The sequence below is a fragment of the Heptranchias perlo genome, chromosome 2 (assembly GCF_035084215.1).
Source record: "Heptranchias perlo isolate sHepPer1 chromosome 2, sHepPer1.hap1, whole genome shotgun sequence".
Classification (NCBI taxonomy): domain Eukaryota; kingdom Metazoa; phylum Chordata; class Chondrichthyes; order Hexanchiformes; family Hexanchidae; genus Heptranchias; species Heptranchias perlo.
The window spans coordinates 67,797,966-67,814,006 of record NC_090326.1 but is presented as its reverse complement, the minus strand read 5'-3'; the positions used below and the strand labels follow the sequence as shown (position 1 = coordinate 67,814,006).

General features: G+C 39.0%; 3 protein-coding genes and 1 long non-coding RNA gene across 5 annotated transcripts in view; 3 read left to right on the top strand and 1 right to left on the bottom strand.

Moving 5' to 3' along the window:
• Window positions 1–4,540, top strand: part of LOC137340027 (homeobox protein Hox-A3-like) — a 34,020-nt gene extending 29,480 nt beyond the window's left edge. The window contains 1 exon segment of the mRNA XM_068002229.1: window positions 1,264–4,540. Within this exon segment, the coding sequence (XP_067858330.1) occupies window positions 1,264–2,036 (773 nt within the window). The 3' untranslated portion in view covers window positions 2,037–4,540.
• LOC137340068 (uncharacterized) lies at window positions 3,217–6,402 on the bottom strand. The gene is made up of 3 exons (XR_010966692.1): window positions 5,911–6,402; window positions 4,122–4,239; window positions 3,217–3,358 (listed from the first exon to the last, which is right to left on the bottom strand). It is a non-coding gene; the product is annotated as an uncharacterized lncRNA (long non-coding RNA).
• On the top strand, window positions 6,383–8,754 carry hoxa2b (homeobox A2b). Its single transcript, XM_068002241.1, has 2 exons — window positions 6,383–7,075; window positions 7,595–8,754. The coding sequence occupies exons 1-2, from the start codon at window positions 6,724–6,726 to the stop codon at window positions 8,332–8,334; spliced, it is 1,092 nt and encodes a 363-aa protein (XP_067858342.1). The 5' UTR covers window positions 6,383–6,723; the 3' UTR covers window positions 8,335–8,754.
• Window positions 8,755–13,021: 4,267 nt separating this feature from the next.
• LOC137340040 (homeobox protein Hox-A1) lies at window positions 13,022–14,471 on the top strand. 2 transcript variants are annotated; one of them, XM_068002262.1, is made up of 3 exons: window positions 13,022–13,529; window positions 13,602–13,649; window positions 14,093–14,471. In XM_068002262.1, the coding sequence occupies exons 1-3, from the start codon at window positions 13,022–13,024 to the stop codon at window positions 14,443–14,445; spliced, it is 909 nt and encodes a 302-aa protein (XP_067858363.1). In that variant the 3' UTR covers window positions 14,446–14,471. The 2 variants fall into 2 exon arrangements, with proteins under 2 accessions (XP_067858363.1, XP_067858353.1); XM_068002252.1 differs by having other exon boundaries at window positions 13,022–13,649.
• The last annotated feature ends 1,570 nt before the right edge of the window (window positions 14,472–16,041 follow it).

Below are 16,041 nucleotides of genomic sequence, written 5' to 3'. Positions count from 1 at the left end.
ATTCGGGAAACAGTTGAGAGAGTGCATCTCTCCCCCCTCTCTCCCTCTCTCCCTCTCTCTTTTCCCTCCCCCCCCCCCCCCCCCACACAAACACACATAAATACCACCAGTCCAAATCCACATTTACCTAAATTATACCAGTTATATTTTAATAATATCTTTGTATACAAATATACCTATACAGGTCTAAAGATATAACACGTATTGATATAACATACATATATACATCTTCAGTAATGTACCTATACTCTAGCTATGGATAGTTAACCATATCATAAAGGCCCAAGTGTCAGGAGATGAACTGCATATTCTTCACCTAACTTCAGTTTTAATGGCCAGTGTATATATGGTTGGACTTGCACGGTCTATTATTCATGTGCAAATGTAGAAATATATGCAGACACAAGTTTAATTGATAAAAATAAAATATTACCTACTGATAACCAGATTTGCAGACAACTGAACTGCTTGTACTAGTCGAAATGATTTGATAATATTTAGATATCAGATTTGCATCTGTGGATGTGCATAAGGAGTTTTGATAAATTTGCTTTGAACCGTAAGAGCAGATGCTAACGTAACACGAAATCACAACGAGTGGCTTTGAACTATCGTTACTTGTATTTAACATATAATAAAATATATCTAGCCAAATGTTTTTCTTAGCTATCACTCAGTTGCTTGAAAACGATCTTTCTCACCATGTTCGGTACTATTGTGACATAAACAAGTGCATTTTTTTGGAATGGGGGAAGGGCACTGCAAAGTCGTTTGTTTGTAATTGTATGTAAAATGGCTCAGGTAGCAAGAAATCGGTTTTCATTTCTAAGTAATACCCAAAGTTTAATATTAGATATGTATATGTATGTAATTCAATGTTATTGGCGCGCATCGCGGTTTTTAATAGGCTGGTCCACTGATTACATCATGGGTCAAATTCGCGCATAGTTTTGGTATTACCGGTTCAAAACGTGACATTTTCAATGGAATTGTTCTTATAAAAATAAGGAGCAATAACACTTAAACAATGTAATTTAAAGTGTAATTTAGGATTTATTTTCAATGGCGCATTTTAGTAAAAGACTACCCAGCTTTATCAAATATACATTATTAGATTTCAATATTAAGTAATGGGATACTCGACGATGGATTATGTGTGGTTATACCTCTATATGTAGAGAGAGTTATATATATGTGTGTGTTGTATTTTCAACATCTATAATGCCTATAAATACATTTAATTGTTGTTTACTTTATTTACAGTTGAAAGTTCTGCTGGTGAAAAAAGTCCTCCTGGTCCAGCCTCCAAGAGGGCACGCACGGCATACACCAGTGCCCAGTTGGTGGAACTGGAGAAGGAGTTTCACTTCAACCGCTACCTTTGCAGGCCCCGGAGGGTCGAAATGGCCAACCTGTTAAACCTCACTGAAAGACAGATTAAAATCTGGTTCCAGAACCGTAGAATGAAATACAAAAAGGATCAGAAAGCGAAAGGCATGTTAACTTCCTCTGGAGGACAGTCGCCCTGCAGAAGCCCCATCCCACCATCAGCTGCAGGAGGATATGCAAACTCGATGCATTCCTTGGCAACCAGTGCTCCATATGACCCCCACTCGCCTACGTCCTTTAGCAAACCTCATCAAAACGCCTACGCTATTCCTACGTCTTATCCCGGGCCCCTCAACAGTTGCCCGCCTCCACAGAAGAGGTATGCCGGGACGGCAGCTGTGACGCCTGAATATGACACGCACCCTCTTCAAGGCAATGGCGGCTATGGGACTCCTCATTTACAGGGTAGCCCAGTGTATGTTGGAGGAAACTTTGTGGAATCCATGCCGAGCTCTGGGCCTTCCCTTTTCAGCCTAACCCACCTCGGTCATCCTCCCTCTGGAAACATGGACTACAGTGGTGCAGGGCCAATGACCAGCAACCATCACCATGGACCTTGCGACCCACATCCCACATACACAGACCTTTCTTCGCACCATCCGTCTCAGGGAAGAATTCAGGAAGCGCCCAAACTGACCCATCTGTAATGGACCAGTTAGCTTCTGGTGGACTATCACTTTCACGTGCTTTTATGTCATGTTATCTATGATTACGCCCCCTCTTTCCTCCCTCTCCCCTTTTTTGCTTTAATATCAACCTTTATAGTTTACATGTAATGTTGTACCTATCGACAACTAATCCTTGCTTGCATTGCTCTGTCTCTGGTTAGTGGTTGTTCTTTTCATGGACTCCAGCCTTAGCATTCAGTAGTAGAAGTGAAGTACTAAGGCTTACAGAACTTTGCATATATAATCTTCTACTCTTATGGAACAGGGTATATGAACAAATTTTCTAAAAATTACTTAAACGTGAATTTGTTCGTGCTTTATTTTTCCTTGCGAGGAACAGTAAAATGGTTTATATTGCACTTCTTTACATTGAATGGTTAAACAAGATCAAAGCGCTTGTACAGGGTCTCCCTGGGCAAATAAGAGTTCTTGTCCGTCTTTCAGTATGTGTGTATGCTGGTGAACATTCAAATTTATTTATTTGCTCTAGCAAAGGAGAATATTCTAAGTGTTTAAAATATTATTTATCCCCATCGACGCATATTTATACAGAGAACTGTAGATTGACTATTTACTTGGTTCTGTTCAGCCTTGTGTTTTAAGTCATGGTGAATATATGTTTTTTTAAATTCCTGTAAAATACACAGAAAAGTAGTTTTCTGTTAGCAATGTATTCATGAAAAACGCAATTTGGTCAATTGTGGAATAATGCCAAGACAAAGGACTTAGTCTGTAACTGTAGTATTCTTAAAATGGAACACAAAATTGCCACAATTTTGTTTTAGGTATGCATTCCATGCTGCAAATGAGATATCCGTTGAACAGCTAGTTCTGACGAATAAATTTTTTTTGTCAGCAATATGTGTTGTTTGTACTGTTAACTCGACTGAAACATATACACTGTTTTTCTTCTAAAATATTGGCGAAAATGTAAACCCGTGCAGTAATACACAGCAAATCACACAGCTCTGTAGTCAGATTTCCTTTGTGTTGTGTGGCTACAACCTAATGCTTCAACCCCCACACTGTAACATCATCCATTATCGTGTGGCTTGCATCTGTCTCCAATGCTGCATTTATTGAAGCCGAAAAAGAAAGGGACTCATTTTCTGCCCCGCGCAAGGAATGAAAAGGTCTACAAGGAGGCATTATTGGCTTCATTTTATTTTATTAATAATGGTTTGTTTGATCAAGATACATATAAGGCACATATAAAAGATACAGATACTGCAATGGATAAAAATATTTCACCAGCCAAGAGAAACATTGCTATTGCCGCCTGGTTCGTTTTCCAAAGGATCCTGTGCATACAGAGAGAAAGAGAAAACGTCAGGATTCAGAAGTGCTTGGTATTATTAGTTTTAAATTAATATCTGATTTAGAAACACTACTGAAGAATATTTTGAAAACTCTAGCTGTTGAATATACAAATTCCAAATATGTCACGATTTTAAAAAATGACAGACAATTTGAGGTGCATTTTCTAAAATGAAACATTAGTCATGTATGTTTAGATTCCGGCACTTTTTAATGGTTAGGCTCAACGTCCAACCATTTAAGATAAGGCATGAAAGAAACTTTAATAATAAATGTTGGCGTATATCCATTATTTATTTGAAAATGTGCTATTAATTTCAGATAAAATGAACTCCATATTTGCACTTTCACCAGCAAGCTTTTCTGTTAAAACTTCAAAATACGATGTATGAAATATTCAGCAATTCAACATATACAAAAATTCCTTTTAATTCTAATGGCCAAATATTTTCAATATAAAGTCCTAGTGCGTATTTCCCGCGCCAACGAATAAAACTCAAAAGTAAAAATATAGTGATAGTATACCATTCCCTTTGCAAAATCGTTTAACAGTGTTTCCCTTATGCAGATTATTGATTTCAAAAATAATATTTTGTATTTTGAGACTAGATGGCATGGACATTAATTAATTTATTACGTAAAGATCAACTATATACATCTGTACATAGAGAGAGAACCCATTACTGCACTGCAAATTGTGCCCATAGATTTCTTAAACTGTGGAACAACAGGAAGAAGAAAACTCACTTAAAAAATGAAATTAATTTCCATGTGGCAGAGCCTTAGCGCCGAGAAAGGAGACGCCATGTTGTCGGCATACTCGCTGTCAGAGCTTCCCAAAGGACATGTTGTCTAATTTATCTTCCTATTCAAAATACATAGGAGACATTCTTTACTCAGCCAGCAATGTTTTAAATGTGATACAATTAAAGTGCATATTGACGAACTAAAGGATGCTACCTAAGCATAACATGGACCACATTACATCAACAAACTGCCATAAAGCACAAGTTTCGTAAGTTCAGATTGAACGAAATTATTTTATGAGGTCTAATAAGCAGAGTCAACTTTTTTTCTGTACAGTGTATGCAAATGAATTATATTTAACGAGAGCACGTTTTAAAAAGTCTGGTTTTAGACGTGATCCGAAAGATTGCTGTAATATTGAAAAATGAAATATTAAAAAGTTATTTGACAAGTTCACTAGATTTTGAAATATTAAATTACAACGAAACATCTCACTGAAGTGTAATATTTTACTCAATATGTATTACTTCACTTAACTGTTATTTCAGAGTGACATTTTGGATTTGGAATCATCTTAAATGTCCGTTCTCAGAAACAATATAAAGCCACGTAATTACTCCCAGAACATTTACTCAGAAAATATAAAGAACAGATTTACTCAGAAAATAGTGGCAATATAACTAATTATTTATATAAACATCTCAGAACACGATTATATGTTTTCTTCTTGCTCTATGGGTTGCAGAACAGAAGCATTCTCAGCGGGATATGTGTCTTGTTCCTAAATTTTCCAAGTAGCAAAGGTAACAAAATCAACATTAATATCTCAAAATACATTATTTTCTGTTTCATTCCATTTTATGTCGCTAATGAACTGAATTAAATGCGCTTTCCTTTCGCCCACATGCCCGTGCAACAGAGAGGCTGTGAAAATCTGCAGAACGCCAACACCTACACACATTTCACACACAAAAGCTCCATTTAATTGCAAAAAGGTCGTTCTGTTTGTAGCTTAGTAAAAACCTACAGTCCAAACCTAAAAGAGGGAAAACTAGAATAAATGATTAAACGGTTATATAATATTTTCTACGAACTCACCCTTTGCTGCGTTATATTTCAGTAGTGTTGAGTATGCGATGATGATTAATAAAAGATTTTCTGTAACTACTTAAAGTACCAAGCAGGGTTCTCACTTTCTTGCTGATGGTATTCGACATTGCGAGAGAAGCTTTAAATGTGTTCATGGGGGCCAGGAGCTGTCAGACCTTTTGCCGAACAAGATTGATAGCGCACATACTTCCTTACAGCTTTGTTTGCGGTATAAGCAAAACGGAGGCCTAGAAAACCATAACCATTTCCACCTTGCTCATTTCAACAAAATCCCATCGCTTTACAATTCCTTGTTTGTGAAGGAGAATTTTTCTAAGTGCTAATATATTTACTAAACACTGGATGGCCATAACGGATATAAGTACATCATGACTTTGATTTGATCACCCCCCCCCCCCATTTCACAATTTAGATAGATGTAATATTCATTTTAAAAGGAAATTTAAATTTAAATTTTTCAAAGCAAACGTACAGCTTATTTCTTCGTCCATGCCACACAAGTTCTCGTTTTATTAAAACCGATTCGTTTTATTTATACATATATATGTGCGTGTATATATATGTTTGTGTGCGTTTGTATGTGTCTATTTTTATAAGTGCGTGTGTGTTTTAAACGCAGTAATCTATTATCACATCTTTAGATGTTACAAATTTCACAAAACACAAGAGAATACAATACCTTCAGTGATACGCCTTTTACGTTTTTCGTTGGTCATAAACAAACGATTAAAAAAAATATAACGTAGTCTCCAGAATCACCACCACATTCGACCTCCTGCTTGAATTATTGCCTCCATACAACACAATAATCAAAGAATATCCGGTACTGTAACAATATAATAATAAGGGACCCAACTCCCAACGAAAACATGAAGCAAATGGCTGTAGCTTCGCCTTGTGTAACTTCTTATGTGGCTGGGTTCTGGGGTCCAGTGTCAAAACTTTGAAGATTAATGGATTACTTTGTTAATGACTCTAGGCGTCAGATTTAGGTGCAAGATGATTTGTGAGGTGCAAGTCGTCTTCGTGACAGTCGGTAACACACAGAGAAAGAGGAGCCAGCAAGTGTGCAGCAGACAGAGAGGGAGAGAGAAAGAAAGAGGCAAGGCTGAGTGAAGTGATTTCCACGAGATTTAAAACAAAAATCTTTTACACATTTATTATGGGAAGATGGATCAAAAAGTGGAAATCAAAACACTGCTGGCCCAGAATGAGGCGTTCCTCTCCGACTTTTTGGATCAATCACATAGACAGTGCCTTCTTTTGATTAAACCCCAAATTGTCATTGGGCAGACGCAATCATGTGACAGCGAATTCGGTCCAATTTCAACCTTGTCTCCATGAATTCAATAGTTTAATAGTAGCACGGTCCCCATACGGCTGTAATCAGTGAATTAGAAAAAAACCAGCAGCGATATTTATTATTTTATTTTAACGGGCCAAAAAATAACTAACACCTAACTTTCTCCCCCTACGTTCTGTGGAGACGGCAATGAATTACGAATTTGAACGAGAAATTGGTTTTATCAATAGTCAGCCGTCGCTTGCTGAGTGCCTGACATCTTTTCCCCCTGTCGGTGATACATTTCAAAGTTCATCAATCAAGAACTCGACGCTTTCACACTCGACAGTGATTCCTCCTCCTTTTGAGCAAACCATCCCCAGCCTGAATCCCAGCAGTCACCCTCGCCAAAGCCGGCCAAAACAGAGCCCAAATGGCACAAGCCCTTTACCAGCCGCGACTCTACCTCCGGAATACCCCTGGATGAAAGAGAAAAAAAACTCCAAGAAGAATCACCTGCCCGCTTCTTCTGGACCCGCAGCATCCTGTCTTTCCCAGAAAGGTCAGCTCAAAGACGTTTCATTTCTAATTATTGCCTTAACTTAGTCTCGCTTCTTTGCATGAATTGTTTAATCAGTTTTATTTTTGTTGCTAGTTAATAATTAAGAGATCGAAACACTTTCGCCGACTTATTTAATGGAGGATGATTTATTTGTCGAGCTAGTCAGAAAATGACCTTCTGTGCTCTCCCCATCCTAGAGTTTTGATATTTGACAGTAATGAAGAGTGATAGATGAGCGCACTTTCATGGTAAAGCAGCTGATGCAGAGATCACCAAATGTGGAAAGGCTGTTGCAAACTTTGCTGCAAGATTGTGCTTTGGTGCACATGTAATTTACAATATCTTTAATATTTTTGCAAGTGGCAGACGCCACAGCCGCAGACATTGAAACAATGGGTTTACTGCATTCAGGCGGCCATTTTGTTGCAGTGGATGGTCTATATTTTATATAATTTTGTTTCAAGAGGCTTGTGACTGTAAACTATTTTATTATTGTTATTCACTTCTATTGATTTGTAGAAACTCATGAAATTCCGGATAATACAGGCGGGGGATCGCGGAGGTTAAGGACGGCTTATACAAACACACAGCTTTTGGAGCTGGAAAAAGAATTTCACTTCAACAAGTATCTGTGTCGACCCAGACGGGTGGAGATTGCAGCTTTGCTTGATTTGACTGAAAGACAAGTGAAAGTGTGGTTTCAAAACAGACGAATGAAGCACAAAAGGCAGACCCAGTGCAAAGAAAATCAAAACGGCGATAGCAAATTTAAGAATTTGGAGGACAGTGGGCAGACTGAAGACGACGAAGAGAAGTCACTCTTTGAGCAAGGCATCAACAATGTTACAGGCGCTCTCTTGGACAGGGAAGGCTATAGTTTTCAAACCAATGCACTGACTCAACAGCAGGCCCAGAATTTACACAATGGAGAATCCCAAAGTTTCTCAGTTTCGCCTTTACCTAGCAATGAGAAAAATCTAAAACATTTTCATCAGCAGTCACCCACTGTTCAAAACTGCCTGTCAACAATGGCCCAGAACTGTGCAGCTGGCTTGAACAATGACAGTCCAGAGGCCCTTGATGTCCCTTCTTTACAGGATTTTAACGTGTTTTCCACAGAATCCTGCTTACAGCTTTCAGATGGAGTATCGCCCAGTTTACCAGGGTCCCTCGACAGCCCTGTGGATCTTTCTGCTGACAGTTTTGACTTTTTTACGGATACTCTAACTACAATCGATTTGCAGCATTTGAACTACTAACTGAAAAGTCGCTGTGAGCAGAATATGCCTTCTTTTAAATTCGTTTTCTTTCCTTCAGTTCCTTTCAAATGGTCAGTATTTTTTTCCTTTTAATTGACTTGAATGTGTTCGAGATCCATCTATAATTGCAAAAGTTAGTTATTGTCTTTGAACTAATGCCCCGAATTTCATAACTCGCCATCCAGCAATATATGGGTCCCTCATGAAAATTATTGCATAGAAATCCACCAATCTCTACTTTTCCCTCTTTTACTTTTGTATTATTTTAGGGTGCATTGTCATAAATAATTTGATAGAACAAAGTATTATGCGCTACAGGTAGCTATCCTGGAGCATTTTCTCTCTCAGGACTATTTTCACTTAATAAATATCCTTTGATTTCTTTTTGACATAAATTCATTAATAAAATGGAAGAGTCTGGTCAGTCTCGTTCTTTACTTTTTTCATAACAGTATTTATTGAAGAAGAAGAAAAAAGAATCCAGGATTTTTATTGCATGACTCCAGGCACAACAATAAAACTGGGTTTGAAAACTTTGATCGCAACTGTTTGTGACACAGAGCCACGCACTAGGAAAATCTGTTAATATTGCGTTTATTAAATTACACAAAATATGTGACGCTACATTTTAATATTAGCACGTTCATTAACAGAACAAAACCAAAAGAATGTCATAAATAGAAATTATATATAAAATCTTCTTAAGCTCACATCGATGGATACTTCTATCACCACTCAGAAAATCTAGGAAAGAAGGAAAAAAGTTTGAGTGTTTATATTCATGTATGCTTGTTACTAAACAAACCCCTTTATTTATTGATGTCAGTAGCTAATCTTTAACGCTGATTTCTCTATTCCTTATCTTGCTCGCTGCCAGTCATCATCAGCAATATAGATTCCCATATGTTTTACTGCGTCAAGCGCCGTTTAGCCTATTAAAAAGCAACTGGTCTTAAGGAACTCCTGTGTTACCACGCAGCTTATTATTTTACTAATAAAACGTACATTTGAAATGTAATTTTAAAAACCGATTTTATTCAATAGAAATCACAACTATTTTTTAAGAAAAAAAGAATGAGCTTTGAGAGAGCGCCGGCGCAGCGCTTTAAAAAAATCTATTCAGCACAAATGTTTAATTTGTTACAACCTTCTTTTTGAAAAAGTCTCAGAAAACATGATCTGAAATCTTGGCCGGCATTTTATAAAAACACAACGCATATTCTGTTCTGTTATTACATTAGTGTTTGCGTAAATAAAACAACAGCTGTAGGAATGCATCCTCTTTGTGCACTAGGATTTTTAGGCAACCATTCTTTTTTTTGTTTTAAACCTCCTGTAACGCCACCCTCTCTCTCCACGCTCCCTCCCCCGAAGAACGTGCTGTAACACTTAATTTCGATTCAACAGAAACTTTCAATATTAGCCGTGGTGCACAGTATGTTTGTGTTGCTGTCTGAAACACGTTGGGCTTTTGCGTAAGCAGTGACAGGCTCTGGAGGTAATTCTTCTCAAACTCATAAATCAAAGCCCTTTTATGAATGAGAATGTCATCAAATGGATCAATCGCAGCAACACATAACAAAAAAAAATCATCCTACGTATTTGCTTGGACCGGGGAACCCCTGTCAGCATCTAACTTGTAGGCGTTGAGTCGTAATTCATTTTCACTGCTGGCTCACTTCGAATTTGAACTTACTACGTAAGGATTTACAACGATGCTACTGCTGGACTGGAGTTCCAAATGTTTCATCATTAAGCAGGGAAATAATGGGAAGGACTTTTTTGGACTCGCTTTGTGTTGAGGCGTTTTTATTACTTTCTTTATCAGGCTGCTGTATTTGTGCATGGGGAAGGCGATACTTTTCCCTATTAAAAACAAACCGCACGGGCAAATAGTGACACATTGTCGATAAGCTGTCGCTATTAAACAAGTCTTCACACGACATAATGGGCAGGTTACGAGGAGATGTGTCCTTACCGCGAAAGTACAAGAGAACGAGAGAAGCTTACTCGGTTACTGAGAGCTATAGGCTCTCACGGCGCCCTCAATGGCGCATCGATGAAGGCAATTACTCAAAATACTAAAAGTCAGTCCTTGGTTTAGGCGGGGGTGGGGGGTTCTCACGGGATAGTTGCTTAATGGAAAACGTTGCTGTGCGGGAGGGGGAGAAGTGTTTTTTTTTGTAGAATTCAAAATTAAAAGTACACAAGACATTAAGTTGTTTTCTTCGAAAACGATCCAATCCAGATTTCTTCAGTAGGCAGCTTCCCCGACACTGAATGTTTAGACCCAGTAAATAAAGATGGCGGAGCTGGCTATTACAGCCTTTCATTTGTTCCAACTTACTAGCATATGGAAAGAGGAGAATATGCGTGAAAATATGATCTCTGATTTCCGTCTAGTACAAGACGAAAAAAATGCATTTTCAGGGCAATTCTATAAAATTTACTATTGCGAACAGAAACGAAAGATACTTTACTAAACTTCGAAAAAAAAAGGTTTCCTGTGTTTTCCCCAGTGCATTACGATTCATTTCAGTGTTCATTTTGCCTGCTTACGGATAATAGGTAAGGAGACCACATTTAACGTACACATTACTCACTTGGAGTTCAAACTGGAGCTTTACTGAACTTCAGTCAATATATCTCAGAGTAAAAGCATTATATTTTGTACAAACAGTGCAAAAAAGTTGCATGAGCCCGAAGTATATAATTACTTGTGACATTTTTTTCTTTCAAACAGATTTTTGTTCAGTTCATGAAGTCCGTTTAATAATTAAAACGAACAGGCCAGAAATAACAACAATCAGCTCGTTTTCCACTGCAAGATCCAAAAATATGTGGAATACTATAGTTAGATTATTTGGGGAATTAGTGAAGACAACCAGAGGACACAGATTTAAGGTGATTGACAAAAGAACCAGAAGCGACATGAGGAAACATTTTTTTTACGCAGAGAGTTGTTATGATCTGCAAAGCACTGACTGAAAGGGTGGTGGAAGCGGATTCAATAATAACTTTCAAAAGGGAATAGGATAAATACTTGAAGAGAAAAAAATTACAGGGCTATAGGGAAAGAGCAGGGGAGTGGGACTAATTGGACAGCTCTTTCAAAGAGCCGGCCCGGGCAGGATGGACCGAATGGCCTCCTTCTGTGCTGTAGCATACTATGATTTATATCCACCCGCTCAAAAATATTTCACAAATCTTAATCGGAAATTTACTTTATTTAAATAGTTTTCAGTTCTAACTGACGCTGAAAGCCTAAATCTATATCAAAATAATCTCGATTTTCCACGTGTGGTCGCCATTTCACAATGCTTATTTAAAGTAGAACTATAATCCACCGTTTGTCATAATTCATTAATCCGAGTAAATTACTGTCTGTAACCCTGATCCACGTCACTCTGTAATGTGCAAAAGATTGATCTCAAATCACCACCAACCCTGACTGCTCGGACAGGACTCTACAGGAAGCTGACAGATGGGCGGCAGCGCCTTCCAATCGGCCACGTTTGGTTACATTATGCTTCAGCCAAGGGGAGTTATTATTCATATCTGTATAAAGAAAAAAAGTATTCTCTGATTCCCGCTGCAACCAGAATAAATAGGCCAGCAGCCAATATAATATAGAAAGACTCTTTGGCTGCCTGTAACCCTATAGTGAGGGGGGATGCTTCCAACAGCCTGAGTTCGATTGAAGAGGCTGCTCATTTCCATGCCAATAGCTAGAAAGCTGAGGACAGGCAAAGGCCAGGCCTTGATAGGTTGTTGCCTGCTTCCTTGTGACATTAGTGCACAGTGAAGGCATGGCGCCTCCTTTTACAAACGCACACCATATCACACACAGCTTAAATACGAATCCCTACATCATAAACCTCTTAGTCCAATCAATCATTTTACCCTTTGCTTTGAGGGTCGTCTTCAGAGTCATGTAGCACAGTTTAGCACTGAGGGTATAATCAGTTAATAATAAATATGCACAGGCTATCCTATGGCCGAACGAAATGTAACTCTGCAGCAGTTGTCACCTGTATTTTCTTTCATTAAAGTGCACGAAGCGGTCTGATACACAATAGACCCGCTTCGTATAGCTTTTCCCGACCGACATACCGCCGAGCTTTGCTTAAAAAAACGCCGCTCACCCACAATGCTATAGCTGAGAGACTGATTTCTTTTCCAAAGCGGAGAGACGCTGGCACTAACACCTTTCCTATAGTTCTTTAGGTCCTGGGTGTTAGGTATTTCATCGAGCGGCTTTCCTTACCTGATAGAGAGGCTGCTGTGCGGAAGGAGACGGGATATTCCCCCATTGCAGACGCGCGATCGGCGGCAACACTAATGCCATCGCAGACCCGAGCAAAGCATTACGTGCATCTTGAATAAATTCCTGCTGCATTCTGCCAGGCATGCTTTGAAGCATAATGCATCTGTGGGCTAATAATGCGCGTAACCTTGATGGAAGAGCGTTTGTAATTTAAATGCCACTAAAACAGTGATCGATCACCACTAAGAGCATGCAAACTTCGCAGGGAACCCCGCGATTGGACGAATCAGGTCACGCGGCGACACTTCCACTGTATATTGATATCATTTTCTTTCAGCCCCATAGAGGAAGTGGGCAAGTTGGCACGGTCCATCCAGGTTGGTGGACAGTCACTTTATATGCTGGTTACCCCAGTGACAGATGGACAATGCAAAGATGAACTCCTTTCTAGACTATTCCATCATTAACGGAGAAACTGGGACCTGCTCTTCCAGAAGTTACCATGCAGATCAAGGAATTACAACTTATCAGTCTTGTGCCGTTAGTACTAATAACTGCAACGCTGATGACCGGTATATCGTGAGCAGAAGTGTCCAAATAGGTGCTCCTCATCATCATCATCACCATCATCAGACCAGCTACACACATCACAACAATCTGGGCATCTCCTACAGTGCCCACCCCAATTGTGGGACAGGATACCCAGCACAGAGTTTTAACACAGGTTACAGTCATCACTACTCATTGAATCAAGAGACGGATGGCAACGGAGGGTACCCTCAGTGTGCTCCTGCTGTCTACCCTGGAAACATTGCCTCAGCTATTAGCCCTCATCACCACGGCTATGGCGGGATGGTGGGGCCAGGCCAATATCCCCATCACCCTTACGGGCAAGAGCAGCAGAGTTTAGCCCTCGCTGCAGGCTGTCGTCCTCTGTCACCCGTTCATGGCAGTCACCAGGAAGCCTGCTGCTCCCCGTCAGCTGAGACCCCTCCCCCAGCACAGACTTTTGACTGGATGAAAGTGAAGAGGAACCCGCCAAAAACAGGTAAATTGCATTTTCTATGGTCATTCCTTTGTACAGGTGATTGTAAGGTGAAAGCAGAGATGAGCAAATACGGTGGGAAAAGTGATTGTAAAGTGTAGTATACGGGAGTAACAAAATGAATCTTAACTGTTGCATGTTGTAAAAGCTGATCTGATGGTCTCATCTTTCGTCTACATTGTCTTTTTCGTTGACCTCTTTCTTTCTTCCAGTCGTCTCGGCATTACCTGAAGCATAATTTAGACATCAACTAGCTGATGACATGTAACAGTTGTGGAGTAATCCTTTTAGGCTTTTCTGACAAGACATTTCCAAAGTACTAAAACAGCAATGATTGATTATCATGCAGTAACACTAGCCCAGCAATCCCAAGCAGTTGTCACATTCCGTTGTTTAAACCTTCCCCGACTTACCTGCTTGTTTTGTGATCATTTTTACTGATTTAGGAAAGGCTGGCGAGTATGGTTTTGCCGGTCAGCCCAATACGGTGAGAACCAATTTCACCACCAAGCAACTGACGGAGCTGGAGAAGGAGTTTCACTTCAACAAGTACCTGACCCGGGCCAGGCGGGTGGAAATCGCTGCTGCCCTCCAGCTCAACGAAACCCAGGTAAAAATTTGGTTCCAGAATCGGCGGATGAAACAGAAAAAACGGGAAAAGGAGGGTCTTACCTCAGCTTCTCCGGCCACGCCTGGGAGTGAAGCAAACACAGAAGACACCTCAGACAAATCTAGCTCTACCTCATCGACTCCCTCCCCATCATCATCTACCTCAGAAACTATTAATACGTCAGGCTGAAACATTCCAAATGAAAACAAATCTAAACTGGGAATAAATTAATTTGCTAGTTGTTTTAAGTTAGAAGGGGGAAAACGTAATTCTGTATGATTTTCTGGGAAACAAACCAAAAGAAACATATTTTGTTTGAAAAAAACCTGCCAATCTCTAAACGAACCAGAGATGCACTATTATATAAAAGTGTTTACACTAAGAACCAACTACTGTATAATATAATTGTCCTATTTTAAGTTAACGTGTTGCATATATATTGTAAGCTGCGCTGGTTGTATATATTTTGTCAAGAGTTTTATCTTTTTACGAGTATTTTCTAAAAATGATGCTGAAAGCCAGGGTCAAGGGACCCTTATATGATGTAGATGTAGAGTTTTTATAAACAAAATGTAATCAATTAATCGAAGTGTAAGTGAAAATGTTCTTGTACTTGCAGAAAGCAGAGCTGAGTAGATATGGAAGCTCTCCTTACACTGTGAAAGGTTATATGTACATAAATTACTGTATACTTCATTGCACTGGGCTATGTAAAACTTGAAGGATATTAAATATGTGTTCCCCTCCCAAAAGTAAGTGGGTTGTCTTAAGACCAGCAGTAGCACAATGCTAAATACCTCAGAATTATCACGTATACTCCGATATCTGTTGGACTTGATGTCATGAGCTACCTGTTAATTGTAATTTATAGCCAAACGATTGTTTTTCCTGTGGTTTGCGTCTGGAATTTTGCATGATACAATGCTGTCAGTGTGTACCTTCCCATTACTGAGTTTTATCAGTTCTACTGTGTGACTAGGTGTTATATACAATCAGCACGTGATTTGAGACAGTTCTGAGATTTTCTATGACTGAAATCCAGAACAGAATTTACGGGTCCAAATAATAAATTCTATTAAAATGCTTTGCTTCTCTATGATAATCAAGCATGTGAATGTTTCTCTTCCTTTCCCATGAACTTGTATACTCATTACTAATGTTTAAAACTTTTTCTTCTTTCAGAGACTGAGTATTTTCACATTACGGGCATTTTGTTTATTTTAGATTCGTAATTGATAATACATGGAAAGAAAAAAAAATCATCACGTTTCGTTGAGGTTAATGTTTTAGTGAACCATTTGCCGTTTCAAGCAAATTCAATCTAAAGTCAAATGGGACAGTTTTCTGCTCATAGGAAAGACTTTCGAAAGGGTCTTTAAAGAAGCGTTTTAAGCAATGTTAAATGCTACACATACCAAATCCAAGGGCTGACCTTTTCACCTTGAAGAGCTTATTTACATATATGTAAACAGCGCACTCTCCAAAGACAGCCATTGTCATCAACTAGTTTTGCTTCAGATTATTGCACCAACGATTTTACTGATTTCACATATATAGGCATGATTAAGTGAAATGTAAAGAAATGAAAAAAAAACACAAGATTATCGAATTAACTTTCTAAGCTAAACTATTTTCCTCGTATTGTTTTGACTGAACAAACCGCTGACGCCGCGTGACTAGAATGTCACTGGCATTTGCTTCAGAATCAACATGATTAGATGCAGTTTGGTGTCAATAGCAAAAGTCGATGGTTTTCAGGGCACGTCGGCCATATCAAGGGAGATA